Below are 26,197 nucleotides of genomic sequence, written 5' to 3'. Positions count from 1 at the left end.
CATTAAAATACTCTTTTTGGAATGTTTATTAAGCACTATGATGAAAATAAAAATGATTTATTCCAACTAGTCTTAAATATTAGCCATATTTTTTAACACTAATAAAATAAAAAGAAAATATTTAAACAGCGGTTACATTCCTCAATTACAGAACACATTACCTTGTAAGATTTGTTTGTAAATTATATTAAAATATTTTTATTACAGTTATACACATTATATAGGTGTTCTCTATGTGATTTTCTCTAAGACTGATGTTTATAGTATTACCATCTTCAATCGTTTATTCAAGCTCTGTAAAGTACAAAAATGTTATGTAAATAAAGTGTTTTGTTAAATTTATTAAATAATTATGTTTTATTTCTACTAAAAAAAGTTCATTTAATATATATTCCTTTTTAACCTGAATCAATAATATTGCCATATATTAATACAAATCAAAGTGTGACAGACGAACAAGAATACAAGTCCCCAACTGCATATCAACTAGCATTATATTCTATTATTTAGTTTCCATTGCATATATCTATACTTTATGTTATATATATTATCCAAGATATATATATATTTTAGTGGATATATAATCATGTAATTCCTATTATAGGAATTAGTACTTCATAGAGAATATTTAACAATCTTTACAAATGTTTATTATACAATATATTATTAAAATACCATAACTTACACTTTAGTGGTGCGTGGAGGATGTTTGGGTCTAACACCAGATTGTTTCAACTGCAGTACAATGGAGCGTAGACGCGCAACGTCGCGACCGCGTCTCGGCCCGAAATCACACAGTTCTGCTACACGGGTCCACTCATTGCCATCCTCGACGTTCCCTTCTGAACCACGAGCTAGAGCTCTCTCGGCATTCCTATATAGTGAATGATGTTAGGAATGAAGGTACAGAATTGTTAAAAGATCACTTTTACCATTTTGATGTATTGATTCCAGAAATTAAAATGAACAAAATTTCATGTGCTTTATATTGAAATGGGTATCACATCACACCTCACACATCATAGTATTAAAATGTTAAAGTCTGAAGTATTATTACTGGTGCTTCCTCAATCCTTTATGGGACATGTTTGTCTTTCAGTTGTAAATGTTATTGTAATATATTATATAATGTTATGTCAAAACCTGATGAAAACTTAATAATGTAGGTGATCACCAGATTCACCAAATCATTCATGAATGGCAGTCCACTGATAGTTTATTAACCTGGGAACTATTTAATATAAATTCCAATACCAATACCAAATCAAAATGATACATTAAAAATGGAATAAAAGTAAATAAAAAACTCAACACATCCTTCACCAACAAAAACAACCATTAGTCCAAAATACTGTCTTATCACTTAAATACTCACTTAGCAGACTCCCTGAGAGTTTGAAAAGAAAATAGAGCAAAATTAATTTAAGTAATAGAATAGAGGATGCTAGGAATATACTAGTTGTTAAATGTATTAAATATATTAAAGACATCTAAAGAATTACAATCAGAATCATGATAATATACTATATACTTACAACATGTACATAAGAATAACCCTGGATGATTCACACAGCCCCATATATAACAAAATTCCAAGCTAAGCAGAGCTTGTGTAATGGTTCTAGACAACTGATAGAAATACTTAAATACTTACACAAGATACATAGAAAATTGACCAAATCAATACAAATAATCATATTCATGAAAATATTTTCATTGTGTGAAGAATTTAATCCGCAATCAAAGGAAGTAAGGTTTATAGTATAGTCCAAAGAAATATAGTCCTTTACTAGTTTTAGTTTAGTTAAGGTTAAATTTACTAATGGGTTGCAAATATACAATTAGAAATAGATCTGTAAGAAGACTGACATCAATGCCTTGTCTTTATCTCATTATCTTTACTTAATGCAGTGATTTCTTCCTCTGGGTTATCTTTTCTTCCTATCATTTATCATACAGTCTGTTCCCCTTACTTTTCTTAATTCATCCTCTCCCTTTATATACATACCACATGGAAATAAATTAAATAATTTTCCCATTACCTGTTAGCTGCCTTAGTCTTTGCTATTTGTTCTTCATGCGTCTTATACCAATCTTCAAGCTCTTTCTTTGCCACCTTCAGCATTTCTTCCTTCTTTTTTTCTTCTTCAGCATCTAAGTTATGAAATAATTATTAATGTAGGTAGATTAAAATAAAAATTAACAAATAGAAAACACTGATTTGCACTTAAATCAACAATATGTGTATGTTTTAATGTTCTCATTTTACCTTTCTCTTCTAATCTCTTTTTCTGTTCCTCTCGCCAAATTTTTATTTTTTCGGGCTCTTCTCTTTCTTGTCTGAAGGTTGGTACAGGTGTAGGTTCTTCATCCAACAGACCATTTGAGTCGAATGCGGCAGCACTTGGTACTTCTACATATTTTAATATGTAATAAAAAAAAATTACTGATAGTATTCTCATAGTCATACGGCAGGTAAAATACATTAATGAATGACACATCACTTTCCAATTGTTACTTTACTATACAGATATATTTGAAAGAAAAATATATATTTTACGTTATACAAACCTACGAAATCATCCAGGCCGTTTGCGCTGGACGTAACAATAGGGGGCGGAGCACTAGTTTCCAACTCATCTTCGAGACCTGCTAGCTGATTTTGTTCACGAGCTAAGAACTCTGCTGCCGGATCTACTTCTATTTCGGGCTGTACAAAACTATCTCCGAAATCATCCATTTTAAGAATCTGGAGTTAAGCAGAATTTGTAATTATGAAATGAATAATACAAAGAAGGGAAAACTATACTGGTAAACAGAGACGAAAGTGGATGCACTAAGCATAGAAAATAAGAAATTTGACAATTAAAATGACTACACTGTTAGTTCGGATACACACACTTGCTTCAATCTTTAAGCTATTAATAACAGTTTACAAATGGCAACATTTTATATTAAAAGTACTGTACTCTATGCAATACATTCTACTCTATGAAATTTATCAAAAGTCAAAACATATTTTAGGTTATGTTGTGTATTTACCATATATTATAGTACTTTTACTATTATATTTTTTTTTGAAAATTATGGACGAAGAACAGAAAGCTGAAAGAAAGCGAAAGCGATTTTCTGCACGCCTTAAAAGTTCAAAAGGCATCGTTTGCACTGAAACACCTGGACCTGTAAAAATCTGATTAATATTGGTTATTTATATTATGTTATAATGTAAAGTTAACCTTTAAAACTGGAATGTACCTAATTATACAAAATACCCAATTAAACAAATCTACGTATAGTTAATTTAATTTCTAGAAACATTACTCTAATGAACTGTATAACTTTATAAGATTGTTGAGTTGAGTGTATTTTCCTCTAATTTCAGAATATAATACTATGTAATTCTGGCCAAGCCACTGGATTGGAAAAATCATTCATAACTAAACTCATAAAAGATTTGCCACATACTATAGAAGTTCCTAAGTTAATAGCAGAGAAGGGAGAGTCATACTCATATTTAGTGTTCAGTACAACTGAAACTGCTGTTACATTTTTTAATGCTTGCAATGGTATAGCCAAAATTGATTCAAATGGCACGCCTCTCTATATGAGTTTTATTGAAAATGGTAAAACTGGGTTCTGAACTATTAATAATGTTTTAAGTGATCAATGCCTATATACATGAACAGGTCTTAGCACCTGACAATAGCCCAAAATCCCAAATAAAAAGGGTGATGAAGGTGTACACTGTACAATTTTTTTCATGTATACAAATAAAGTTTAGAAAAAAAATTAATAAATTTTAATTCCACACAATGTTGTGGGTAACAACTATTTTATACATATAGCATTTGATTTGAAAGTGTATATTTCACTAATATCTTTACTCTTACATGTTTGTAATTTGAAAATTTATCTATTTAATGGACCAAATGAAAAGATAAATGCAACAGAGTCCAACTTACATGTTTTATTTACATTTATCTATATCTATATTTTTCCTACAATCTATCTATTGATATATTTCAGTACCTAGTAATGAGTTTATATGTCACCATGATAACCCACAAGGTCTATATCTGTTAGACAACTTCATATCTATAGACGAAGAAGAACTCTTGACAAAATATTTTGATTGGGAGGAGGATGAATCTGGCAATCTAAAGAACCGTCAAGTGAAGCATTATGGATATGAGTTCAGATATGGTACCAATGATGTTGACCTCAACTGCCCCTTGCCCGAGAAGGTGCCGGAAGTGTGCAATGTTCTTTGGAGGCGGCTGAAGGAACATGGATTTGATGTTGGAGTACCTGATCAATTAACGGTTAATAAATACAAGCCTGGACAAGGTAATTTATTCATTGAGGTCTGTGAATAAAGAGGACATTTATTTAAAAAATTAGAAAATCACTATATTTTATCACAGATTCTGAGATGATATTAGAATGGGCACACACTTCTAAAAGTCTTTTTGACAAATTTTTGTATCAATCTGACAATTCACACAACATCATAGTCCCAAGCTGTACAGTGCTGATATTATGGGTGCTAGGCTACTGATTTAAATAATTCAATTATATTAAATTACTTAAATTAGTAAACATTTTGTACACAAAAAACCCGCAGATCACTAATACAAATGTTTGTACCCTGAGAGGAATTAAACCTGCGACCATGGAAAATGGAGCGGTGTGCTAAACCGCTAGACCACTGAGGCTGTTAATTTAATTAATTCAGGATTTCATAAACTAAATGTTATAAAACCTCCTTTAGAAAAATAGATTATTTTTAATAATTGCAAGTTTGATCTTGATCATAATCTATGATCCTGGCTGACCATAAAAAGACCTACATAAATCTCCCTACTATACTTCAGGTATACCATCACATGTGGATACTCATAGTCCATTTGGTGAAACAATACTGTCACTCTCACTCGGCTCTGCAGTAGTGATGGATTGGAGACATCACAGCGGGAAGGCTGTGCCTATATTAGTGGATCGAAGATGCTTATTGATAATGCAGGATGACGCCAGGTAATAGATATTTAAATAGTCTCGTGAGACTACGGTCTGGGGTTTTTCAAAAAGCTTATATTAAGGGCATAGCAGATATGCATATGTGACACTCCTGGTGTTTCAGGCGTCTGTAGGCTATGCTATCCGTTTACCATTAGCTGAGCCGTATGCTTGTTTACCATTAGCTGGTCCATATGCTTGTTTACCATCAGCTGGGCCGGATGCTTGTTTACCATCAGCTGGGCCGTATGCTTGTTTGTCATCATCATAGTATATAAAAAAAATGTTGATAATTTTCTTTATAAGTTGCTATGTTTACCATTTATCTGAAGGTTTCCGGATGCCTTGTTTACATGGTACATCAGCTGGCGACCGTCCACATTATTAACGTTCTTCAGTATAATTCTGTTCTGTTACATTTTTGGTGGATCAAATAGTTAATATATAAATTCAATAAAATTGTAAATTCTTGACAGGTATGACTGGCAACATGGCATCCAACCCCGCACATGGGATCCTATAATCGAATCACGATCAATACAAACAGGAAATAATAGCAGACTTGTCAAAGTTATCACTAATGATACGGTGCCCAGACAAACCAGGATATCTCTGACATTCCGATGGACCAGATCCGGACCATGCCAGTGTAGCTATAAGATGTTATGTGACAGTGCTGAGAAAGTCAATTCTAATGATATTGGTAATGAATTGGCATCAAATTTAGAAGAATTGCATGTACACAAGGTAAATAGCGTATATGTAATTATTTATTTGGCCTGTCTTAGGACAAGCTGATGAACCTAGGCAGTGAAATTATAAATAAACAAAACCAACTCTATCTTTACCATCTATAGGCTATAAATAAATAAAAAATATTTTGTACATTTTTACATAGACAAAAACCTCTGTATTAAGCTCAAGGCACTTGTGCCACTTGCCCACTCATGATATACGAAATATCTCCTTTGGAAAATATACACTCTATCTTGAGTTATTAAAAACATTGCTCCCAAGAATATCCTTCAATTATTCTCGCTTACGGTAGCAAAATCTATTGTTTTAGAATTTCAGTATATATATACTGAAATTATAAAATAGTAGATTTTAATGTTTCCAATAAGAATTGCGCTTTGATTTTTAGTTGTTCATACACATAAATCAGAGAGATTAGGAATGGAGTATCATCAACACTACAAACCTTATATATTTCTTCTACATTTTTACTTCTCATACAATCAGAATCCTGATAGAAAATCATTATTGGCTATTGATCTGCAGGTGTATGAAGAAATAGCCAGCCACTTCAGCACGACGCGGCACAAGCCGTGGCCGAAAGTGGTGGAGTTTGTGGAGGGGCTGGCCCCAGGGTCTGTTCTGCTCGACCTCGGTGCCGGTAACGGGAAGAATATCATGCGGAGATCTGATATCTTGCAGGTATAATGCAGAAATTCGATTTAAATGGAGGCTTTAACAGAATCTTTATACTTTTATTATAATTGGAATAATCATAATAATATTATAATATCCCACACGGCGCTATCTAGTCTACATACATAATATAAAAAAAAACATCCTTACAATCCAGATCGATACAAACAATCATACTCATGAATACAAATGTCTGTATTGTGTGAGGAATCGAACCTGCTATCGCCGTAAACGCCACTATCGAATGAAGCGGTGTGCTAAACCGCTAGACCACCGAGGCCGTTAAATGGTAAATAAGCTAACGGCTCACCTGATGGTAACCGCCTCTATACATGAACATCATTACGTCACCATGTGGCGCCCTTGCTATCCCTCATTCATAGCAATTAGTATATGTAGTAATAAGATATCGAGTCTTTACCCTGTAATTTCACTGCCCACAGCTTACTTAAGCTGATTGGCGGATGAAATAGGTGAGACAGAGGTACCTACGCGACGTCGTTGACAAAGAGATGTCAAAATACGCAATATAGTTTAGTTTTTGCGAATTTATGTAGGATTTGGTGGGAGCAAATAATAGCTTTGCTTCTGACTGCAAAACCTTCCATTCATTTCTCTGTCCCTACTTTATTATTTTACATTTGATTTCCTTCTTTTGATTTTCCCGCTTGCTTTCTCTTTCTTACACACATCTATGTTTCCCTTACACGCAACATTCCACATTTATGTTTAAAATTTATTAACGGTAAATCCAGTATATTATTTAAAATTTTTATACCTATTCCTATAAAATCCACATTTATGAATTAAAAAGAAACTGTCTTGTTACAGATAGCTGGCGAGCGTAGTAGTGGTCTTCTTCATGAATGCAAGCAATATGTACAAAATGTTCCCGGAGCAGACTGTTTACGTCTCGACTTGCTGTACCCCGGGTTGAAGCATTCTTGCGCCGATGTCATTATATGTATAGCCGTTATTCACCATTTTAGTAGCAAAGTAAGTCTTTACGGTTTGCGTTTATCCGGCTCGAAGGACCAAAATAATGACAAAGAGTAACCTATAGTTATGGCCATCACTTGTCTAGTATCTATAACACAAGCTTTGCTTTACTTGGGACTGATGGCGCTGTGTGAATTGTCCAACATTATTATTATTATTATGTTGTAGTTAGCAATTCGTAGTATGTCCCTCGTTACCTCGTACAAATTGGATAATTTAAGTTGTGCCTTACATTTTGTTTTTAGACGAGGAGAGTGCAAGCAATTTCTGCTATATCAAATCTCCTTCGACCGGGCGGTCGGGCGCTCATCACCGTATGGGCCAAAGACCAAACGAAATCAAATTACCTCTGCAAGTCCAAACTCAATAAAACAGAGAACGAGCACCATGTCACTGTTGGTGGTTTAAACTTACCCATCCATGAGAACCGAACTCAGTTCCAACACAACGACCTACTAGTACCGTGGAAATTAAGACATAAACATGACAACAAACTGTCAGACAAGCCGGAAAGCACACTGTTAAGATATTACCACGTGTTCGAAGAAAATGAATTAAGAGACTTGTGCGAAGAAGTGCCTCAATTGAGTGTAGTCAGTAGTTTTTATGAGGAAGGCAATTGGTGTGTTATATGTGAAAAAATATAGACAGTAAAAACGTGTTATTCTTTATTTTTTTAATTGAAAATATACAATTGATCTACAAAATTAAAAAAAGACGACTATAAAAATTCTATACAAAACAATGTGTACAACAATGATCATTATAAGCCTGCGCATACGCATACGCACTAATACTGAATGACTTTCTTTACCGTACGCAAAAAATGTTGAATAAGAGATACACTAGGGTTATAATAATAACTTTGAAATCGTTATTTTATTAGCAGCAAGTTATTTCATTATTTAAACAGTTCTTAATTTTAAAAAATGATAAGGGTATTACTTATTTCCACACCGGATTTTAATGCAATAGATTGAGAGAAACAAGAGGAAGGTTTATATGCATAATACGTGTACCTAACCTTGCAAAGCCGGGGCGGTTCGCTAATTAAATATTTAAATAATATATATTCTTTACTTCCTCCAAAGAGCAATAAAAATATCCGTTGTATATGCAATTATATCTGCATAACTGCTGTATTTCTACTGGGCGAGTTATATCCATTTGCCCTAATGTGAAATGATGTTTGCAAAAATTCACCGGTCGGACCAATATGGCGCACTTTTTCAACTTATTTATGAAGATATTTAATATATATATTCATATGTACAGGTATAAATATATAAAAATATAAATGTATAAAGTTAATAATGTGATTAAATAACAAGATTGTATTTATTTTATATGACTAAGATGGCGATTAATAAAGTTGGAGTAAAATTTATATAAAGTAATATAATTTGTCTATGGAAAAAATAAAGATGGACGTCTGAATAATAGTTGTCTCTGACAAAGTTCGTGATAACATTTTATAATTTCTTTATGATGGTTTTAGTATTTTATTGATCATATAACAAGTATATAAAAAATATTGGGGTATTTACATTATTGGGGTATTTTACATATTGTAGCTTAGTATTTATAGTTATTGGTAAGTAGGTATAACATATTTATCAATTAGTACCTGCACCAAGACCGGACCTAACATACAGAGAGCATCCGAGTAATCAACCAATCTCACTAATATTATACACGCGAAAGTTTGTGTTTCTGGATGGATGGATGTTTGTTATTCTTTAACTCAAACTTACTAAATGGATTTTCATGTACTTTTACTATAATATAGTTTACACATCATAATAACAAATAGCCTATAAATTTCACGCGTGTGAAACCGTTATAAACTAGCGTGTTACTACTGAACTATTTGCCTTGATATTACAAAATCCATTTACTGACATCAAACAGGCTTCTACACTAAAATACTAACTGTGGTGCCTGTCTTTAACAACATTACTTTTTATCTAGGATCTACCTCGACCGTGTAATGGTTTAACGCGAAAGTTTGTGAGTATGGATGGATGTTTTTACTTTTTCACGCAAAAACTACTGAACAGATTTTAATGAAACTTTACAGTAATATAGCTTATACATCAGAATAACACATAGGCTATAATTGAAAAAGATTATGTAATTAGATCGAAATCTAATGTCAAGTAAGTGTGATGAAGTTGACGAAGTTACGAGGGTCAGCTAGTCTTATAATTATTATTAATATTATAAATGCGAAAGTTTGTGAGTATAGATGGATGTTTGTTACTCTTTCACGCAAAAACTACTGAACGGATTTTGATGAATCTTTACAGCAAAATAGCTTATATATCAGAATAACATGTAGGCTATATATTTCACTCGGGTGAAATCGGGGACACAGCTAGTAGGCTATTTTATTTAAAATATATTATGTAATTTTGGCGAAATATAATGATAAATGTCATGCAGACGAAGTTGCGAGGATCAGCTAGTTATCTGAAAATCTGTGGAGACGAACTATGGTTTCATTAACGCTAACTGTAACAAAGGTATTACAGATATAGTGGATAGATCCGCTAGGACCGCATCTACATTCTGTAGCGTGTTCACTTGGAAAATATTCTCTTTCCTGAAGCTTAGTATCGCTAGAGCCAGCAGTGGTAGGATTTCTAGACAATCGTAGCCGAGGATGGCGTCCCAGAGTAACAGCAACTGGTCTGGAGGTAGGTGACCGCTAAACGCTCTCATTAACCATTTGAAGACCACTCTGATACTGAAAGTGTTGGTTTTAGTAGTATTAGTAGGTTTTTAATATTTTAGCGATTTTAAAAATCTATAATTGTACAGAAAGCTTTGTTTTTAGAGAGTATAATTATACTGCAACATTTTGGATTATAGAAATAAACATTTCCTATAAAAATAAATAGAATAACGCTTAATATGTTGTACAAAAAAAAGGTTGTCTTTGTACGATGTAATTTTAAGAAATTTGTTCTTACTATAGATTATTGAAAATTTAGGTAGCAGTCATACTAGACTGCTTCTCTAGTACTGCTTCTCTTTTCTGCTTAGTTCAACTTCTCTTTATCAATCTAGATGGCGCTGTGTGAAGTGTTTTAACTATTTACTCATGACATTTGCTCTATACTCACGGATTGATGTTAATATTTCTAAAATGAATCCAAAGTAAAGGCTCGTTCGCTTCTAGAAGTCTCTCGTACAGCAGACACAAAGAAACAATACCCTGAAATGTAAATATAATTAAACCACAGATCTCTGTCCATTGGAGATTAAATCATAGAATCCGTTCAGTTTTGGTGATTAAACAAAATAATAAACGCGTTTCGACCATCGATTAAAAAAAAGTTTACTTATTAATTTTGCATTTTATTTTTATTCTAATATATTGTGTTGTTCACTATTGCTGCATTGTGATATTTGTTGTAATACATTCTATTTGAAGGCCCGGTGCTTTAGCGGTTTCGATTCCTCGCACGGCACAAACATTTTCTTCATGATTATGATTGTTTGTATTGGTCTGGGTGTTTTCTATGCCAATTAGGTATGTATGTATGCACAAAAAAAGAGTCTGTGTGTTTATATCAGTTGTCTAGTACCCATAACACAAGCTCTGCTTCATTTGGAACTAGATGGCGCTGTGTGCATTGACCTAAAATATTATTATTACTGTATTTTAATATAAGTACCTGTGGATGTGTGGATATATAATGTAGACGATGCCAATACCGTATGTAAAATGCTCGAAAAGTGTAATACAGCTGAGCTGGATCGTCATACAGGTAGCAGAAGGGTGTAGCTATAAGGAATAATGTTTTTAATTATACAAGCTGGTATTCAATCAATTAAATAATAGTACGCGTAGGTACACCATATAGGTTTATTTCGTTTGTTATCGATGTTTAATCAATAGAGAATTAATCAAGAATAAATTCACAAAGTTTTTGGTGACGGTAAGATTCGAACACACGACCGTTTTAAATCCCATTTGTATAATTTTCGTGTGCCTAGCTCAAACCAGATAATTAGGAAGTGAGAGTGAAAACTACGAAAGGCGAATGAAAGTCCCGTCAAAATTGATCCAGCCGATTAAGGGATTAGGAAGAACAAACAGAGCGATTACTTAAATATAAAAAAAGTACCGTACTTAGATATATGTGCACTTTTATATGCATTTAGTGAAGAGCTGTTAATTTGAAATTACAAACGTACACTTCAATTCTATTTATTGGTACAGATTTTCCACTTTGGGAAAGTCGTTATATTGTAGAAATATTTCCAATGGCATTTCGCTTAATTTTATAGTGGAGTTACACAGTAGCCTATAGATACTAGCTAATGATCGTATTTTCCACTTTGATAAAGTCATTATTTTTTTAAAAACAGTAGGTACCATTGACATTTCGCATAATGTTACGGTAGAATTACACAGTAGCCTGTACTACCTTCAGAACGTATTTTCTGAGTACGTGTTTCTTACCATACATGGTGAAGCCGTGGAAAGGTATGATACCGCTGGGCGGGAACACAGTGACGCTCTCCGCTGATGTCTGCTTCCCTTTGATGGTGACAGTCAATGGATTGCCAGTACTACCCTTCAGAAGTTGCATCACTTCACAGTCCCTTGAGAAACATAACATAACCTGAAAAACGGTTAAACATTATTTAAATTAATATGTGTCTAATTGCAAAAGTGAAAATTTCTTCAAAATGTGACTTAATAACAACTGCTTTATATTAAAGTATGTAATATTATATTATCTTTGAAACCAATATATAATTTATAAGATCTTTAGTGTAGGTATAAAGTCAAGAGTTAATTAGCACTATTTGAGCTTGCATGTAACGGTGTCAAATGTGGTTAAATTTAGAAATAACAAATAAAAACCAAGCCGCAGTACATATAATGTATGGATATAGATATATATATATATATATATATATATTTAAGTCTACCGCAAGTTTCCGGTTTCAGTAAATGCAATTTCGGTAGAAATCACCTATAAAACCAACTAATGGTTGCACATGAGAGTATATTTTTTATTTCTATCAGGAATAATTATCATTTGAGATCTTTGATGTTTAGCACACCTACAAAAGGTCGCGGGATCGATTCCTGCACAATTCAAACATTTGTATACACGAGTCTGATTATTTGTATTGGCCTGGATGTTTTCTATTAATATTATTTACTTATATATTTACAAAAAAATTATGTAAGTATTTCTTTCAGTTCCTTAGTATTGTACAAGCTCTGCTTAGTTTGGGACTGTTGACACTGTGCCAATTCTCCTGGATATAGAAACAAGAAATTTGATTTCACCTGATACAATAAATCTTCAAAAACAAAATACTGGTCATCATTGGATGCTGTTAGTTGCACATCTTTAAATATTAATTTGTCTATCATTAAGTCTACTTCCAACACACTCTTCTTTAATTGATTAAAATATGTTGTTTGCTGAAAAGTAAAAATGCAATTAATATCGACTATTACCATTACAATGTATAGGTATGAAAATATTATATTCAGAAACATTATGTTAGTTTCAGCATCGGGTCTTCATTTTTTTCCAGGCGGAGGAAAAACTAAAAAATGCCGCCCTCCGGCCAACATTTTACAGTATACATTTGAATAAAATTAAATTTAATAATTTGTCCAATTAGTACTGCTGTTCATTATTGTATTGCAACATTTTGAAATACATTGAACACAAATAATTTACTCGACGTCAAGGTCAAGATGTCAAAGATGACGAGATGTGTATTCATCTGCAAAGTTCGAATTTGCCGCCCCTAGAACACACCGCCCGGGGTATGGGCCCCGTGTGCCACCTTAGATCCGCGGCTGGTTTGATTATAAAAATATTTTTTGTAAATAAACTCAAAAAATACTTGTATGATTATAAATATCCTTTCGATATAGCTAGTGTATAATACAATTAGCGAATATATCCATTTCCAGAAAATTCTGATAGTAAACGAATGGAAATCAATCTAAATATATATAACTCAAAGGTGATTGACATAGTGATCTATCAACGCACAGCCCAAACCACTGGACGGATTGGGCTGAAATTTGGCATGCAGGTAGATCTTATGACGTATGCATCCGTTAAGAAAGGATTTTGATTAATTCTACCCCCAAGGGGTAAAATAGGGGATGAAAGTTTGTATGAAAACTTGTCAATTTTAAACCGATCGGGCTGAGACTTTGCATGCATAAAGCTACTATGACGTAGGCATCCCCATAGAAAGGATTTTGATAAATTCCACCCCTAAGGGGATAAATTAACGCGAGCGAAGCCGCGGGCAAAAGCTAGTTGAAAATATATAGGTCTAAAACTCACTTGTGATTTTACATCAGCGCCCAGCACTTGTGACCAAAGTTTGGCGCGCAAACACTGCGGACTACCTCTCTTTAGATATTCTTGTATAACGGGAGCGTATCCGAGTGCTGCTACTCTCTCGCCCAGGCCTATACGTTCTGCCTCCAGTGTTGCAAACCCTGGTACGGTGCTGGGAATAACTGGATTTACGCCTAACAACGGTTCGCCGTTAGACCATTCTAAATATACTTTCCGCTGAAATTATAATATGAACAACTTACTCCTGTTATTACTGAATCTAAGTAATGGAACATCAATATGAAATCAAATTGGGGGATTGGGATTGTTAGTTAGTAATGTACGACGTCAGGTTGACCTCGACATGTTCCGCCCTGGAAACCGTTGTGATAAATTCCTGATAAATTTGTCGCGATCGGCCAACTGACCTGATCTCATGGTCATGCTATCATCTTCCACTGGTGCCCCGCCAGCGTAAACCGTCAGCGCAGGCGGGTACACCATTCCATTACCATTAATTAAAAAAATCAAATCATAATATCTACCGACAGGGTAGATTTGACACATCATAAGAGTCTGTAATGGACCTACATAAATGAAGATTTTTGTCGGAGTGCTTTCGAGCTAAGAAGAAGTGACAAGAATCTCAGATCTTATTCTTTTCAAATGACCTTGTATGTGATTATAAAAATACAAATTCATTTTTAAATTAAATCAGGGATTAATTAATATGCCATTGCATTTTTGTCAAAAAATTAAATTAATCAATATCCGCAACCCGAACAGATCTGTCCCCATAAGCAGCACTCGTTCACGAGTATGACGAATATTTATATCATGGGCGAATATTTTCTGTTATATAATAATACTAACATTCACTACTAACTTTAAGTGAATGCTTATTTTATTCTTTATGACAGACATGATCCTTCGAGCCGGATAAGTAATTATGTATACTATGGCTAAATATCTAACACGCTACGATAATACGCATTAAATTGATTTTGCTTACCAATTGATCTAATGTCTTAACTTGTAAGGGTAAATGCGCAAACTCCCACTTGGGTTCGTCTCTAGAACAGTCATAAAAAAGTATTTATTATGTATACCTACCCTTATATAATAAAATATACAATAAGAAAGTGTAATATTTTAACTTACTCTCTGGTATAAGGTACATATCCAGATAAGGTTAATAATACTTCCAAAAAATCTTTTGGTGCATAAACTGGCCTATATTTTGATAAATCTGAAATTAAATTTTAATGGCACGGTAAGTTTAAGTTTATGTGTTAAGTACATGATTAAAAGACACGCACGTACCTAAATTACAAGTGCTAAGTTCATTCCATTTATCAGCCAACTCTTCTTGCTCACTTTGTAGTCTAATTTTTGCTAAAGAAGTCTCAAGGTCTGAGCACATCGAATTTAGTGATTTATGAATTCTTTTTTCCCATTGTGCACTTGCCTTTAGTAAAGATGTTAGTGGATCTAATTTCTAAAAAAATATATACTGAGAATGGAAATGTAATTAATTTGAAAATAGAAATGGAATAAATTTACTTACACCTTGCTTGCTCTGTGTTCGTACCCAATGAAATACTGTATTTCTAAGTTTTGTATCTAAACCCTTTTCTTTCATAGCTTGCTGTAACGTTTGTTTAAACTCTTCTTTTTTTACATTTGGAGATGAAACTAGTTTCTACAAAATTAAAGGTTTTGGTATTATGTAATATGGACCTCAGTAGGTATATGTTCATCTTTGGTGTGTCTCAGAATTTACTCAAGTCATACCTGAACATCGCTGTAAAATGATTTATATATGGATAGGTTTTTTATTTCTTCTGCTAATTTGAGAGCTGTATGATGTATAGCTTCCTCTTTTATGCCTTCCATAATGTCTAGTTAACAAAATATCTATTAAAATTTTTGAATTATATTATCAGACAAGAGTGTGTTTATTTTTTTGAGTAATCATACTTCAAAATGTGAAGTGATGCTGTTGCTTAGGTTACTGATAAACAGGAAAATCAACAACTGATAATAGAAAGTGATATAAAATTTCAAAAGGTATCCACGGGGATTTTTATACATTATATTAATGTACACCTCCTCTAGATAGGTACTTTCATGTTATAGCTCTATTTTACAATAAAGTTTTTATAGCTGTTTGTTTTAATTCATTCGTTTGGTTTCTGTTAAAAAAAAACAGTTGCGTAGATTTTACACACATGAAATGATCAGCTGTGAACAAGTTGAGTTCTTATGTATATTTATTTATTATGTTTTCATTCGTGTTCAAAATTTAAGTCTTATCTGTCCATATCCTTGTATCAATTATTTAAAGTTTCATCGATATCGAGGTAACGTATAAATATATAGGTATATATGTTGTTAGCATGTCTTGGATGTCGCGCGGGATTTTTTCCGGTTTCTTGTAAATGTTCAGTAAATTATCAATAAAGACCAAGCGTTGAATATTATAAGCAGAACATTCGAAAAATATAATTGCACTCTTGACATGCATTTGAATCAATTATTTTCATTCGGCATTGACTATTTTATGACAATATATCTAGATTTAGTGATAATTTTTTTGTTAATACAAACCAATTATAATAGGTACTGTAATTAGTTTTATTTTTTTATTTTGAATTGTTTATTTATTATAAACAATTCAAACGGATATAATATGTAATAATGTAAAGTAATATGATCCTATTTGAAATATGTACAATTAACCATTTTTGCAATTGCCCCTATCATCTTTTATATAACAAAGTATTTAAAATAGGATTCTTGAAAAAATACTAAATTTATGTATTCTAGTTCCATGACCGGTTCGATACGATATAGAGGCATAGGTCTGTAAATATCTTGATGAGTTGAAAATGTCAAGATGGTAACTCAGAGTCAATTACAATATTATATTTGGACAAATGGTTGACTGCTACTGTGATTTATTTGTTGTTGTAATTTTTACTGTTTTGAAAACAAAGAAACGAAATAAAATGGGTAAAATATTTCTCGACCACATCGGTGGGACCCGTCTGTTTTGCTGCGCAGCCTGCGAGGTGAACCTCACTAATCGCGCTGAATTGATCAGCACAAGATTTACTGGAGCTACAGGTAAACGTCTTGTAATTTCCTTGACCTTAAGCCATATACTTAATTTAGCATTTACTACGATTTTAGTACCAATCTATTGTATCTACATGCTTGTAATTTCAATAATAATTCGTCATATCATCAACACATGACACTGTTTGACTTAAATTGATTTATTTAAGTAAATCTATTTTGGTCAGGCCCCATATAAGAATTTTAAGGATGTCAATATATTAATATAAAAATATAAATTTACCAAAATTAAGTCGGAATTGTATAACTAATCAAATTTAATAATAAAATAATAAATTAGTTATATAATAAATTAATAAAAATAAATACTAAATCATACTGTTTTTTAGGTTTGAGTGAATATATACATTGGCAAATATCAGGTGTAATTTTTAAAATTAACATATGCTTCTGTTTACCAGAGTTATCTACTGCAACCTTTTTGATTCCTATCCTCAAAAGTTTCAGCTCTGTCATATACTAAATAGTATGAATTATGAGTATAATTATCATCATTATTTGCTTTGCCTTTATTAAATTATGAATGATGGGTATTATATGTATAATTCACAGGGCGAGCTTTCCTGTTCCATAAAGTAGTGAACCTAGTATATTCAGAAGTCCAAGACATTCAAGTGTGATGTTGACTGGCATTAAAATCACCACACATGGTCAGAATATGTTACTGAATTTATTTTTGTTAAAACAAGAACTTATGGGCTATAAAAACTAACAACTGACATTTCTGTGTTTTTATATTTTAATCGTCTACTGTAAGGAATCATCACTATATGCAATTTTACTGAATTCTATAGTTTTAGAACTAAAATCAAAGGTGTGCATTGCCTGAGTCTTTAAAAAAAGCCTTTAATATTTAATACATTTAACTTTTTTTCTCCAAGAAAATGAAAGATTTGTTGATATATCTTATATTGTTAAAGAAATAAAAAATTAAAGAAAGTAGTGTCCTTTTTTTATATTTTCTTTACATTTTTAATATAATTTTAAAATTTCTCCTATCAATATGTGTTAAGATACATTGCTAATTGAGGAAATGATTTCTCTCTAACAATATCAGTTATTTTCTTAATTTCTTTATATTTTTTTAATAAATTAAAATAAAATTAAATAATTTATTGATTGAATTTGATTAAGTGACAACAACAACAGTGTTTAAGTACAACAAAGAAATACATGAATAATATGTTGATGATTATATGGATAATTATATATAGTAACTAGTTACTTCCGTGGCTGAAGCAAAATTTAAATCCGTTGTTTTTTATTAACTAAGCCTTGAAATAAAATAAAAAAAAATAATTGCTTAACTCCTTTATTATATTTTTTCAAATTAGTAGCTAAGGACTACCCTATAACATTTATCTGTACTCTCCATAAATACAATGTATTCAAAGGGATGAAAAGAATCTGATTTGAAATTTATACTTATCCACATCCTCAGTGCCGATTCTCAGACCTACTCAATCATCCGATATTTCCTCTTTCTTTTTTCGCTTCTTCCCGCTCCTCTTCGTCATCTTTACTAAAATTTAATGAGAATTTTTTCACAGTCAATTTTACACACATGAAATGATCAGCTGTTGTTGGAGTATGGAAACTGCATCAAATTCTGTAACGTTTAAGCATTGACATAAAATATAATGGATACGTTTATTATATTTTATGACAATATATTAGTTTATAATTTGAATACAACAGCAAATAATAGGTACTGTAATTAGTTTTATTTTTTTATTTTGAATTGTTTATTTATTATAAACAATTCAAACGGATATAATATGTAATAATGTAAAGTAATATGATCCTATTTGAAATATGTAAAATAACTATTACATATTTAATACATATTTAATAGGTACTTGACTAAATTTATGGCCTTTCGCCGATATTATTATTAAGATTTAATACTGACACTTTTTTTATTTGTTGTTGTAATTTTTACAGATATAAAGACCAGGCCGCGTCATTCTCGCGCTGAATTGATCAGCACAAGATTTACTCTACAGTAAACGTATCGAAAGTATACTTAATTTAGATGGCAATTGAAGAATTTCATAATAATTCGTCATGAATACTTAAATTGATTTATTTAAGTAAATCTGAAGAATGATTTATATTAATATAAAAATATAAATTTACGAATTGTATAAATTTAATAATAAAATAATAAATTAGTTATATAATAAATTAATAAAAATAAATACTAAATCATACTGTTTTTTAGGTTTGAGTGAATATATACATGGCAAATATCAGGTGTAATTTACTGCTTCGTGTTGTACCAAGATATTTTGTAAATAGTATTTTGTATAATTATCATCATTATTTGCTTTGCCTTTATTAAATTATGAATGATGGGTATTATATGTATAATTCACAGGGCGAGCTTTCCTGTTCCATAAAGTAGTGAACCTAGTATATTCAGAAGTCCAAGACCGTGTGATGTTGACTGGCCGACACATGGTCAGAGATGTGTCTTGCAAGAACTGTGGCACTAAGCTCGGATGGGTCTATGAGTTTGCAACGGAAGAGAATCAAAGGTGTGCATAGTCTTTAAAAAAAATTCTAAATACATTTAACTTTTTTTAAGAAGAGCAATATATCTTATATTGTTAGGAAGTAGTGTCCTTTTCTTTATTTCTTTACATTTTTAATATTAAAATTTCTCCTATCAATATGTGTTAAGATACATTGCTAGGAAGTAAAGTTATTTTCTTAATTTCTTTATATTTTTTTAATAAATTAAAATAAAATTAAATAATTTATTGATTGAATTTGACCATTTGAATAATATTGAAATTGTCTTGTATTACGTGTTTCCATTGATATAATGGTGTCAAATAACATCAACATGACATCGTAATCCTTCAGAAGGGCATAAAGGGTGTTTTAATGGATGATAATGGTATGGTGCTATCATATCATCATATATGATACTATCATTTCAATATGTTATATATAGGTAAAGTTATATATGTATTTACAAAAATAATGTATTTAAGTATGATAATCTGTTTAGTTTGGGATTACATAACGTTGTGGGAGTTCAGATTTTTTAATAAAACATTACTGGGAAATCAACTTATCTGTATTGAAAACTATATTTGTGATTATTTTTGTATGCAATAGAACGAAATGGTCTTTGAGTATATATGTATAAAATTAGTGGTTAAACATAGTGATGTATTATAGTGGTCTTTAACAAAGTGACCATAATCGTAAGTTTGAGTCTGCTCGAAATCTTTTTTTAAATTTAAATATGTGAAATTTTAAAAATTTGTCTCGAAATGGGAGCTTATAGAGTGTTGCACTTTGCAGTCATCACAACGGCTAGTGGCGTAGCGTGGGGGTTTATAGGAGGCTACATCCCCGGGTGGCAAAAAAGAGCACGCGATCACAGCGGTTTTTTAAAGTAAAAATAATTTAGCTGGATGAACAAAAGCACGAAAAGTACATGTTTGTATTAATTGACAAAAAGTATTGTAGTATACATACATATAATTAAACTGTTGTATTTGAATATTACATTTTTTTTTGCTAATAATTAAAATAGTTTATATTTTCCAATTAATTATAATAAAATAATTGGTCTCAGTCAGCGAAAGACCACGCTACACCACTAACAACAGCAGCAGGTAATAAAACGGAATTTATATGAGAGTGCACGTTGATAGTTAGTGTATAATTTCGCAATAAATAATAATGACTGATTAAAAATGATTATCTCTTAAAAAACAACAACATAGTACAGACACATTATTTTTAAAAATACCAGAAACCATACAACTATTGACAATATAGAGTTGCCTATGTTACAGTGATGTAACATATTGTAATCAGCAGATTTAAAGTTAAAGTTACATCAAAGCTATGGAATTATAAAGTAAATTAAATACAGTATTATATTGGAATAAAAATTAACTGTAAGAGGATATTTTTATGGATATGCCAAGTAAGTGGCGAATGTATTTGTATAAAAAATATAACTAACGACCCGCCCTAACTTTGCTCGGGTGTAATTATTATTGAAAATCAAATCTAAATGTTTATTTATGTTAGACATACACACCTATGAAGCATAAAATGTAAACAATCTGGCTTTAAGAAAAGTCAGTTGAGTATCTTGCTAGTTTTTCTCAATTGAATCTGAATACTGAACTCGACGGTAAGTAAAACATATTAATTACAAAAAAATTACGTTCATAAGCAGCTTAAATGTCCTACATGAATAAATGATTTTTGAATTTTAATTTGTAATTATTGTAAAAAAAATATAGTTCTATGATAATATTTTTCGCAATTAGACGAATGATTTAGAAAACATACAAAAAAATTATTTTATTTTATCAGTAACCATCGTTGATGTACATAGAATAACTTGGCAAAGTTTCGTTCAAATTGTATGAATTGAATTAAGATTAGGATTCCATAGAGAAACATACAAACATTAATTTTTACATAAACTTTGTTTTGCAGTAAAATTAGCTATTATAGTACTCAATTATAGTAATTTATTTAATTTCGTCAATCTTGCCATTCAGCAGTTTGCTTTCATACACAATTCTAAATAAGTAATCAGGGCCGGAACTACGTAAGGGCTTTTTGGCCTGCAGCCCAGGGCCCCGAGGATACAAAGGGCCCACAGTCCCCACTGAAACGATATTTAGAATATAAAAAAATATCTAGAATGTTAAAAAACCTATCATAAGTTTGGCAACCCTGAGATCAATCAACCCGTGCAAATGTGTAGGGATGGGAACGGGGAATTTCTGGTCGCTTGTTTTTGGTCGGTATATTTTTTTAGTTGAGTAATATAATTAGGTAGGCCCCTAAGTAGATTTAGCCCAAGGTCCCACAAATTCAGCAAATGCCAAGGTCCCACAGCAGGTGTAGCGCTGATAACACATATTTTCCAATCATGGGAGAAGTCACAGGATGCACTCGGAGTTTTTTGTGACCTATCCGCCCCTGTAAGTAATGCTGAAGAACAATTATTTATAATAGCACGCAACTCTCTCGGTCTTATGATAAGTCTGCTTCACAAATGAGCGGTAGAATAAAACAAATATTATGTCTATAGACAAGTGCTTATATTAAGATTATTGAATAAAGATTATTTTTTACTATTATTTGATTGTAAATTGTAGACATTGTCTGAGAAGTTGGTTCGATAATTAATTACGCCTCTTTGATAGACGCTAGCCATCGCTAGACGATAGCCATAGGGCGGACCTTATGTGTGATTACCTAACAGTACTATAGTAGTTGTAGGTACCTACCTAAATAAAAAAAATGTAACTTAGCTACACTATGAACCAAACAACATCTGAGATAAAGATTGTTTAGATGCAGAGAAACGGGCGTATATTTTATTATTTTCTATACACATTAATACCTACTTATATGTTTATTTTAATATACTTCTAAATAAAGTTATAAATGTTATATTACTTTTTATTTTTACAATGTAACCTATAGGTATTTATAATGAAATAACAATTACTTTGTCGAATTAAAACGATTTTTAAGTAACTAAAACTAACTAAATTTATATCTAATAATGTGAATTAAGAATAAAAGAAATAAATACTATTTCTTTATCAAGAAATACGCCTATTATATATGTATAAGCGGTATTGCTTACCACTACTAGGTATTCTATGGTTTACCTAAACCTATATGTTTTATAAGAATATATAAAATATAGCCGAGATATATAGATAAAAGATAGACTATATCATTCTTAGAATACAATCTTCAATGGTCTAGCGGTTTGATTAAGACGGTCGCGGTTTCTTCCCACGGTACAAACATTTGTATTTAACTATTCTATCGATTGTCTAATACCCATAACACGAGTTCTAAGGGGCTGTTCAAGTATTACGTAAGCAGATTAATCACAATTATTTACCCCCATCCCCCTTGTCAGCAAAAGTAAGCAAAGCTCTTACCCCCTCCCCCCATGCTTATGTAAACATTTCTAAATTAATGTATTGTTTTTTTAGCAAAGACAATGTGAGGGTTGCCATTCGTGTAAAAAAGTACCTTACGACCGATGACGTAATCATCATACAGACTCCCCCACCTCCATGTCATCCAAAATAAGCAAAGAAAAGAGTCCCCGCCCCCCTATAGTGCTTACGTAATACTTGAACGGCCCCTAATTAGTTTAGAACTAGATGGCGCTGTGTGTATTGTGCAAGTTATTATAAGTTTTCAGTTCTACGGAAACAATATCTGCCAATATAGTTGAAACCACAAAGCCAATAGAATGTATCTTATCATCAAGCAGTTGAACAAAGGTGCGTTTTAATTACTTATACTACGACACTAACCGCATTATGGTATTTGCGGTAAAGTGTACAATACGTCGTGACACCCACCGCCGCTCGTTATCCTGGCAGGATGTCGTAATAGGTGACTAAAGGAACAAAGTACAGATAAATCGTAGTTAGAAAAGGAATGTTGCAAATATATTGCTGCGTTATATAGCTAGCTGTTCCCGCGATTTCACTCTGGTAAATTTTGTTATCCTTAATTTTTCAAATATATTTATTCTCGCTTATTATAAAATCTTAAAATGTACAAAATTGTCTAAATGATTAACAAGCAGGTTCCTCATTCATAAAGCTTCCGGATTTTTCTTTGAATAGACTTATTTTTCCGCTCATTCGGAAAGCAGAAATAAAAGAAAAAAATGTGATGACTATTCAAAAGTGCTTCAATGTAAGTTTATTTGAATAAATGATTTTCTATTTTTTTCTATTATCTATTTCAGACTTTGGGAAAAATTACTTAATCTTTTTTTAATTTTATTATCTGTTTGACCTTCGATGTAGGGTGTTTATCCAGAATTCTATTCACCATTGACTTAAAGAATTTGTGATAGTAGGTTTTTTTCCGGGAACAAATAAGTTGGAAGTGTGTTCCACTCTTTGGTAGTGCTTATAAATAAAGAACTAGATATCAAGATTGGGCTAAAATGTTTTAGGTAAATAAATAATTTTGTCTTTAAAGGTATTGCAAATGAGAAGACATAAATAAATATCACATTTTATTTATTATTATATTGTAACACAACATATATCTTCAGCAGATAACATAAAACTTCCCTCTATTCGTCACGCCATTACTTAAGCTCAGCTTTACAAATTGGAATACAGTTTAAATGAAATGCCAACAACGTACAAAAATCTCGTCCATTTGAGCGGTGGCTAATCATAGAACAGTGTTCCTCAAACTTTTCATTGACCCACGTATAATCTGTAGTCTTTGAGAAACCCTCCTACTTATACGGTAGAACAGTGTCTCTAGACAGGATATCCTTTCTAAAACGAGGATAAAATATTTAATTTCACAACATATACATATGTTATGAACTTATTATTGCCCACGTGAGTAAGTTGAAATTAAAATATAAAAAAAAACTATTGACTTTGTAGTCTATATTAGATAAAATATAAAAATGTATTGGATCCCTACACAGTGATATTTTGTATTAAAATCCCAATGTTACATGAAAAATTGACTTCAAAATATTGCAATGCTGCCGTGCATTGTGAATTCAACCGTATTTTGTATTCTCGAGTCAATAAATAAATTGAAATTCGACCATAATAAAATATACAAAAAGATTAACAATTAAATAAGAGTTTATATGCGTGTTGCGTCAAATACATGGCAGTGTGTAATGTTATTTTATTGATATAATGTATTTTACGCATAATAAAAAAAAATATTTTATTCGGCACTTCTCTGTATAAATTTGCGCAATTTTCGTAAGAAGGGGACAAAGTTTTTACTTCACGTATTATCAATAAATCATCAAATACATAGTCACATCATTATATGAAGTACTATATCTATAATAGCCACGGCTCAAACAGACCTTGCGCACCGACGTACTGTCATTTTGAACTTCGGTTTCGTTATTATTAGTATCAACGTAAAATAGATAAACCTACAAAACTAAGGCCAGTCATTAGGTCAGAAAATTTGGCGACTGTACACAATATATCTCCTAAGCATATAAACAAAAAAATCAATAAAATATCGCACCATACCGCCCGCGTCTGCGGACCTATACTCCACATAAAGCACCTCATATTTTCATTTTGAAAAGAATAGAAAAAAATCTAAATACATCTCTCATTATAAAAGAAATAAAATATAAAAAACGTTTAAATAAAAAAAAACTAGAGAATTACTCACAGATAAAATGGAAATATAACAAAATACAGAAGTAATTGAAGAAAAGAAAATTACAAGTAAATTTTATTACAGTAACGTGTTTTATTTAGATTTATCTGGTCTTGTGTATTTATTTAAACAAAAAGAAAATTACGTCATATTTAATAAACAATACCAATGTCAAAGCTCACGGATTTCACGTTCAAAGTTTAGCGGTTTTCGGAACACATTACCTCAGCATAAGGAAAAAGAGAAATCATATTTCCACATAAACAGCATTCTAATTGAATTACTTTACTTGTATGTAAATTAGATAATTTAATTGCATTTCTTTAATACTTCCCGATCTTCAATCTCGACTGAAACCTATTTGAATACAACTTGAACTTACTTTGATACTAATGTAATGTTAGTATTTAAGTAAGGAAACATTTAAAAACATAATGCTTTGAACGACATGTGAGTTAAGACATGACATGTTAATTTGAAAAGTCAGTACTTAATTACAAGCTGTTACTAACAATTTTTAATTGGAGCAGAATAAAAACGATTGGTTAGCTATTTCCTATGAATAATTTAATATTTACAGATGCAATTTAAGTTGTGCGTTTCGCAATTGCACCTGAAAAAGTACGTACCTAACTATAAAAAATTGGATTTTAATCTGCTTCAAATGAAAATTGTTACTAACAGTGCCGATCTACTGCACACATTCCTTCCAATAGCCGTTTTATAAAAAAATACAGCGAAAATTAATATATTCGCTGTATTTTTTCAAAAACTAGGTACTATTTCAAAATTGTTAACAATATTTGAAATATAGATGTGTTTAAGCATTGATATTATTCATAATAATACTCTGAATATTTTTATTTTGTTACTTCATGTTTTTAAGAGATGAGCCGTATGCTTGATTGCCACTATCGTCGTATAAAAAAATGTTACAGTTTATTGCGGGTGACAAAACACTGAAACGCATTATCTGCGTAGGCTTACTGAATTAAGTTTTAGCAAATATTTTTTTTATGTAATGATTATTGAATGAATATAGTTTACAAAATAGTGTTAAATAATCCGCA

At 31.5% G+C, this 26,197-nt stretch overlaps 4 protein-coding genes across 5 annotated transcripts in view; 2 read left to right on the top strand and 2 right to left on the bottom strand.

Annotated features, from left to right (window-relative positions):
* Positions 1-8: 8 nt before the first annotated feature.
* On the bottom strand, positions 9-2,870 carry LOC131852780 (clathrin light chain). Of its 2 annotated transcripts, XM_059203505.1 has the most exons (6): positions 2,572-2,870; positions 2,270-2,413; positions 2,043-2,154; positions 1,376-1,387; positions 686-874; positions 9-294 (listed from the first exon to the last, which is right to left on the bottom strand). In XM_059203505.1, exons 1-6 carry the CDS (start codon positions 2,738-2,740, stop codon positions 288-290), a joined length of 633 nt encoding a protein of 210 aa, XP_059059488.1. In that variant the 5' UTR covers positions 2,741-2,870; the 3' UTR covers positions 9-287. The 2 variants fall into 2 exon arrangements, with proteins under 2 accessions (XP_059059488.1, XP_059059489.1); XM_059203506.1 differs by lacking the exon at positions 1,376-1,387 and having other exon boundaries at positions 2,572-2,867.
* A 136-nt stretch (positions 2,871-3,006) lies between these two features.
* LOC131852778 (alkylated DNA repair protein alkB homolog 8) lies at positions 3,007-8,301 on the top strand. The gene is made up of 8 exons (XM_059203504.1): positions 3,007-3,182; positions 3,383-3,623; positions 4,027-4,347; positions 4,875-5,034; positions 5,493-5,763; positions 6,298-6,453; positions 7,279-7,443; positions 7,692-8,301. Exons 1-8 carry the CDS (start codon positions 3,087-3,089, stop codon positions 8,091-8,093), a joined length of 1,812 nt encoding a protein of 603 aa, XP_059059487.1. The 5' UTR covers positions 3,007-3,086; the 3' UTR covers positions 8,094-8,301.
* A 237-nt stretch (positions 8,302-8,538) lies between these two features.
* LOC131852789 (TBC1 domain family member 19) lies at positions 8,539-15,750 on the bottom strand. Its single transcript, XM_059203520.1, has 11 exons — positions 15,582-15,750; positions 15,355-15,489; positions 15,111-15,285; positions 14,949-15,036; positions 14,800-14,860; positions 13,791-14,024; positions 12,764-12,901; positions 11,921-12,083; positions 11,130-11,239; positions 10,575-10,666; positions 8,539-10,195 (listed from the first exon to the last, which is right to left on the bottom strand). The coding sequence occupies exons 1-11, from the start codon at positions 15,681-15,683 to the stop codon at positions 9,940-9,942; spliced, it is 1,554 nt and encodes a 517-aa protein (XP_059059503.1). The 5' UTR covers positions 15,684-15,750; the 3' UTR covers positions 8,539-9,939.
* Positions 15,751-16,734: 984 nt separating this feature from the next.
* The window catches only part of LOC131852820 (protein yippee-like 5), a 519,555-nt gene continuing 510,092 nt past the window's right edge, over positions 16,735-26,197 (top strand). The window contains exons 1-2 of the mRNA XM_059203554.1: positions 16,735-16,916; positions 19,309-19,468. Of these exons, the coding sequence (XP_059059537.1) occupies positions 16,799-16,916; positions 19,309-19,468 (278 nt within the window). The 5' untranslated portion in view covers positions 16,735-16,798. The remainder of the gene's footprint in view (positions 16,917-19,308; positions 19,469-26,197) is intronic.

This window comes from Achroia grisella, unplaced genomic scaffold (genome assembly GCF_030625045.1).
Source record: "Achroia grisella isolate CSIRO2021 unplaced genomic scaffold, CSIRO_AGI_Agris_v1 utg862, whole genome shotgun sequence".
Taxonomy (NCBI): Eukaryota; Metazoa; Arthropoda; class Insecta; order Lepidoptera; family Pyralidae; genus Achroia; species Achroia grisella.
The sequence above is the reverse complement of the archived record's forward strand: the minus strand, read 5'-3'. Positions and strand labels throughout refer to the sequence as shown.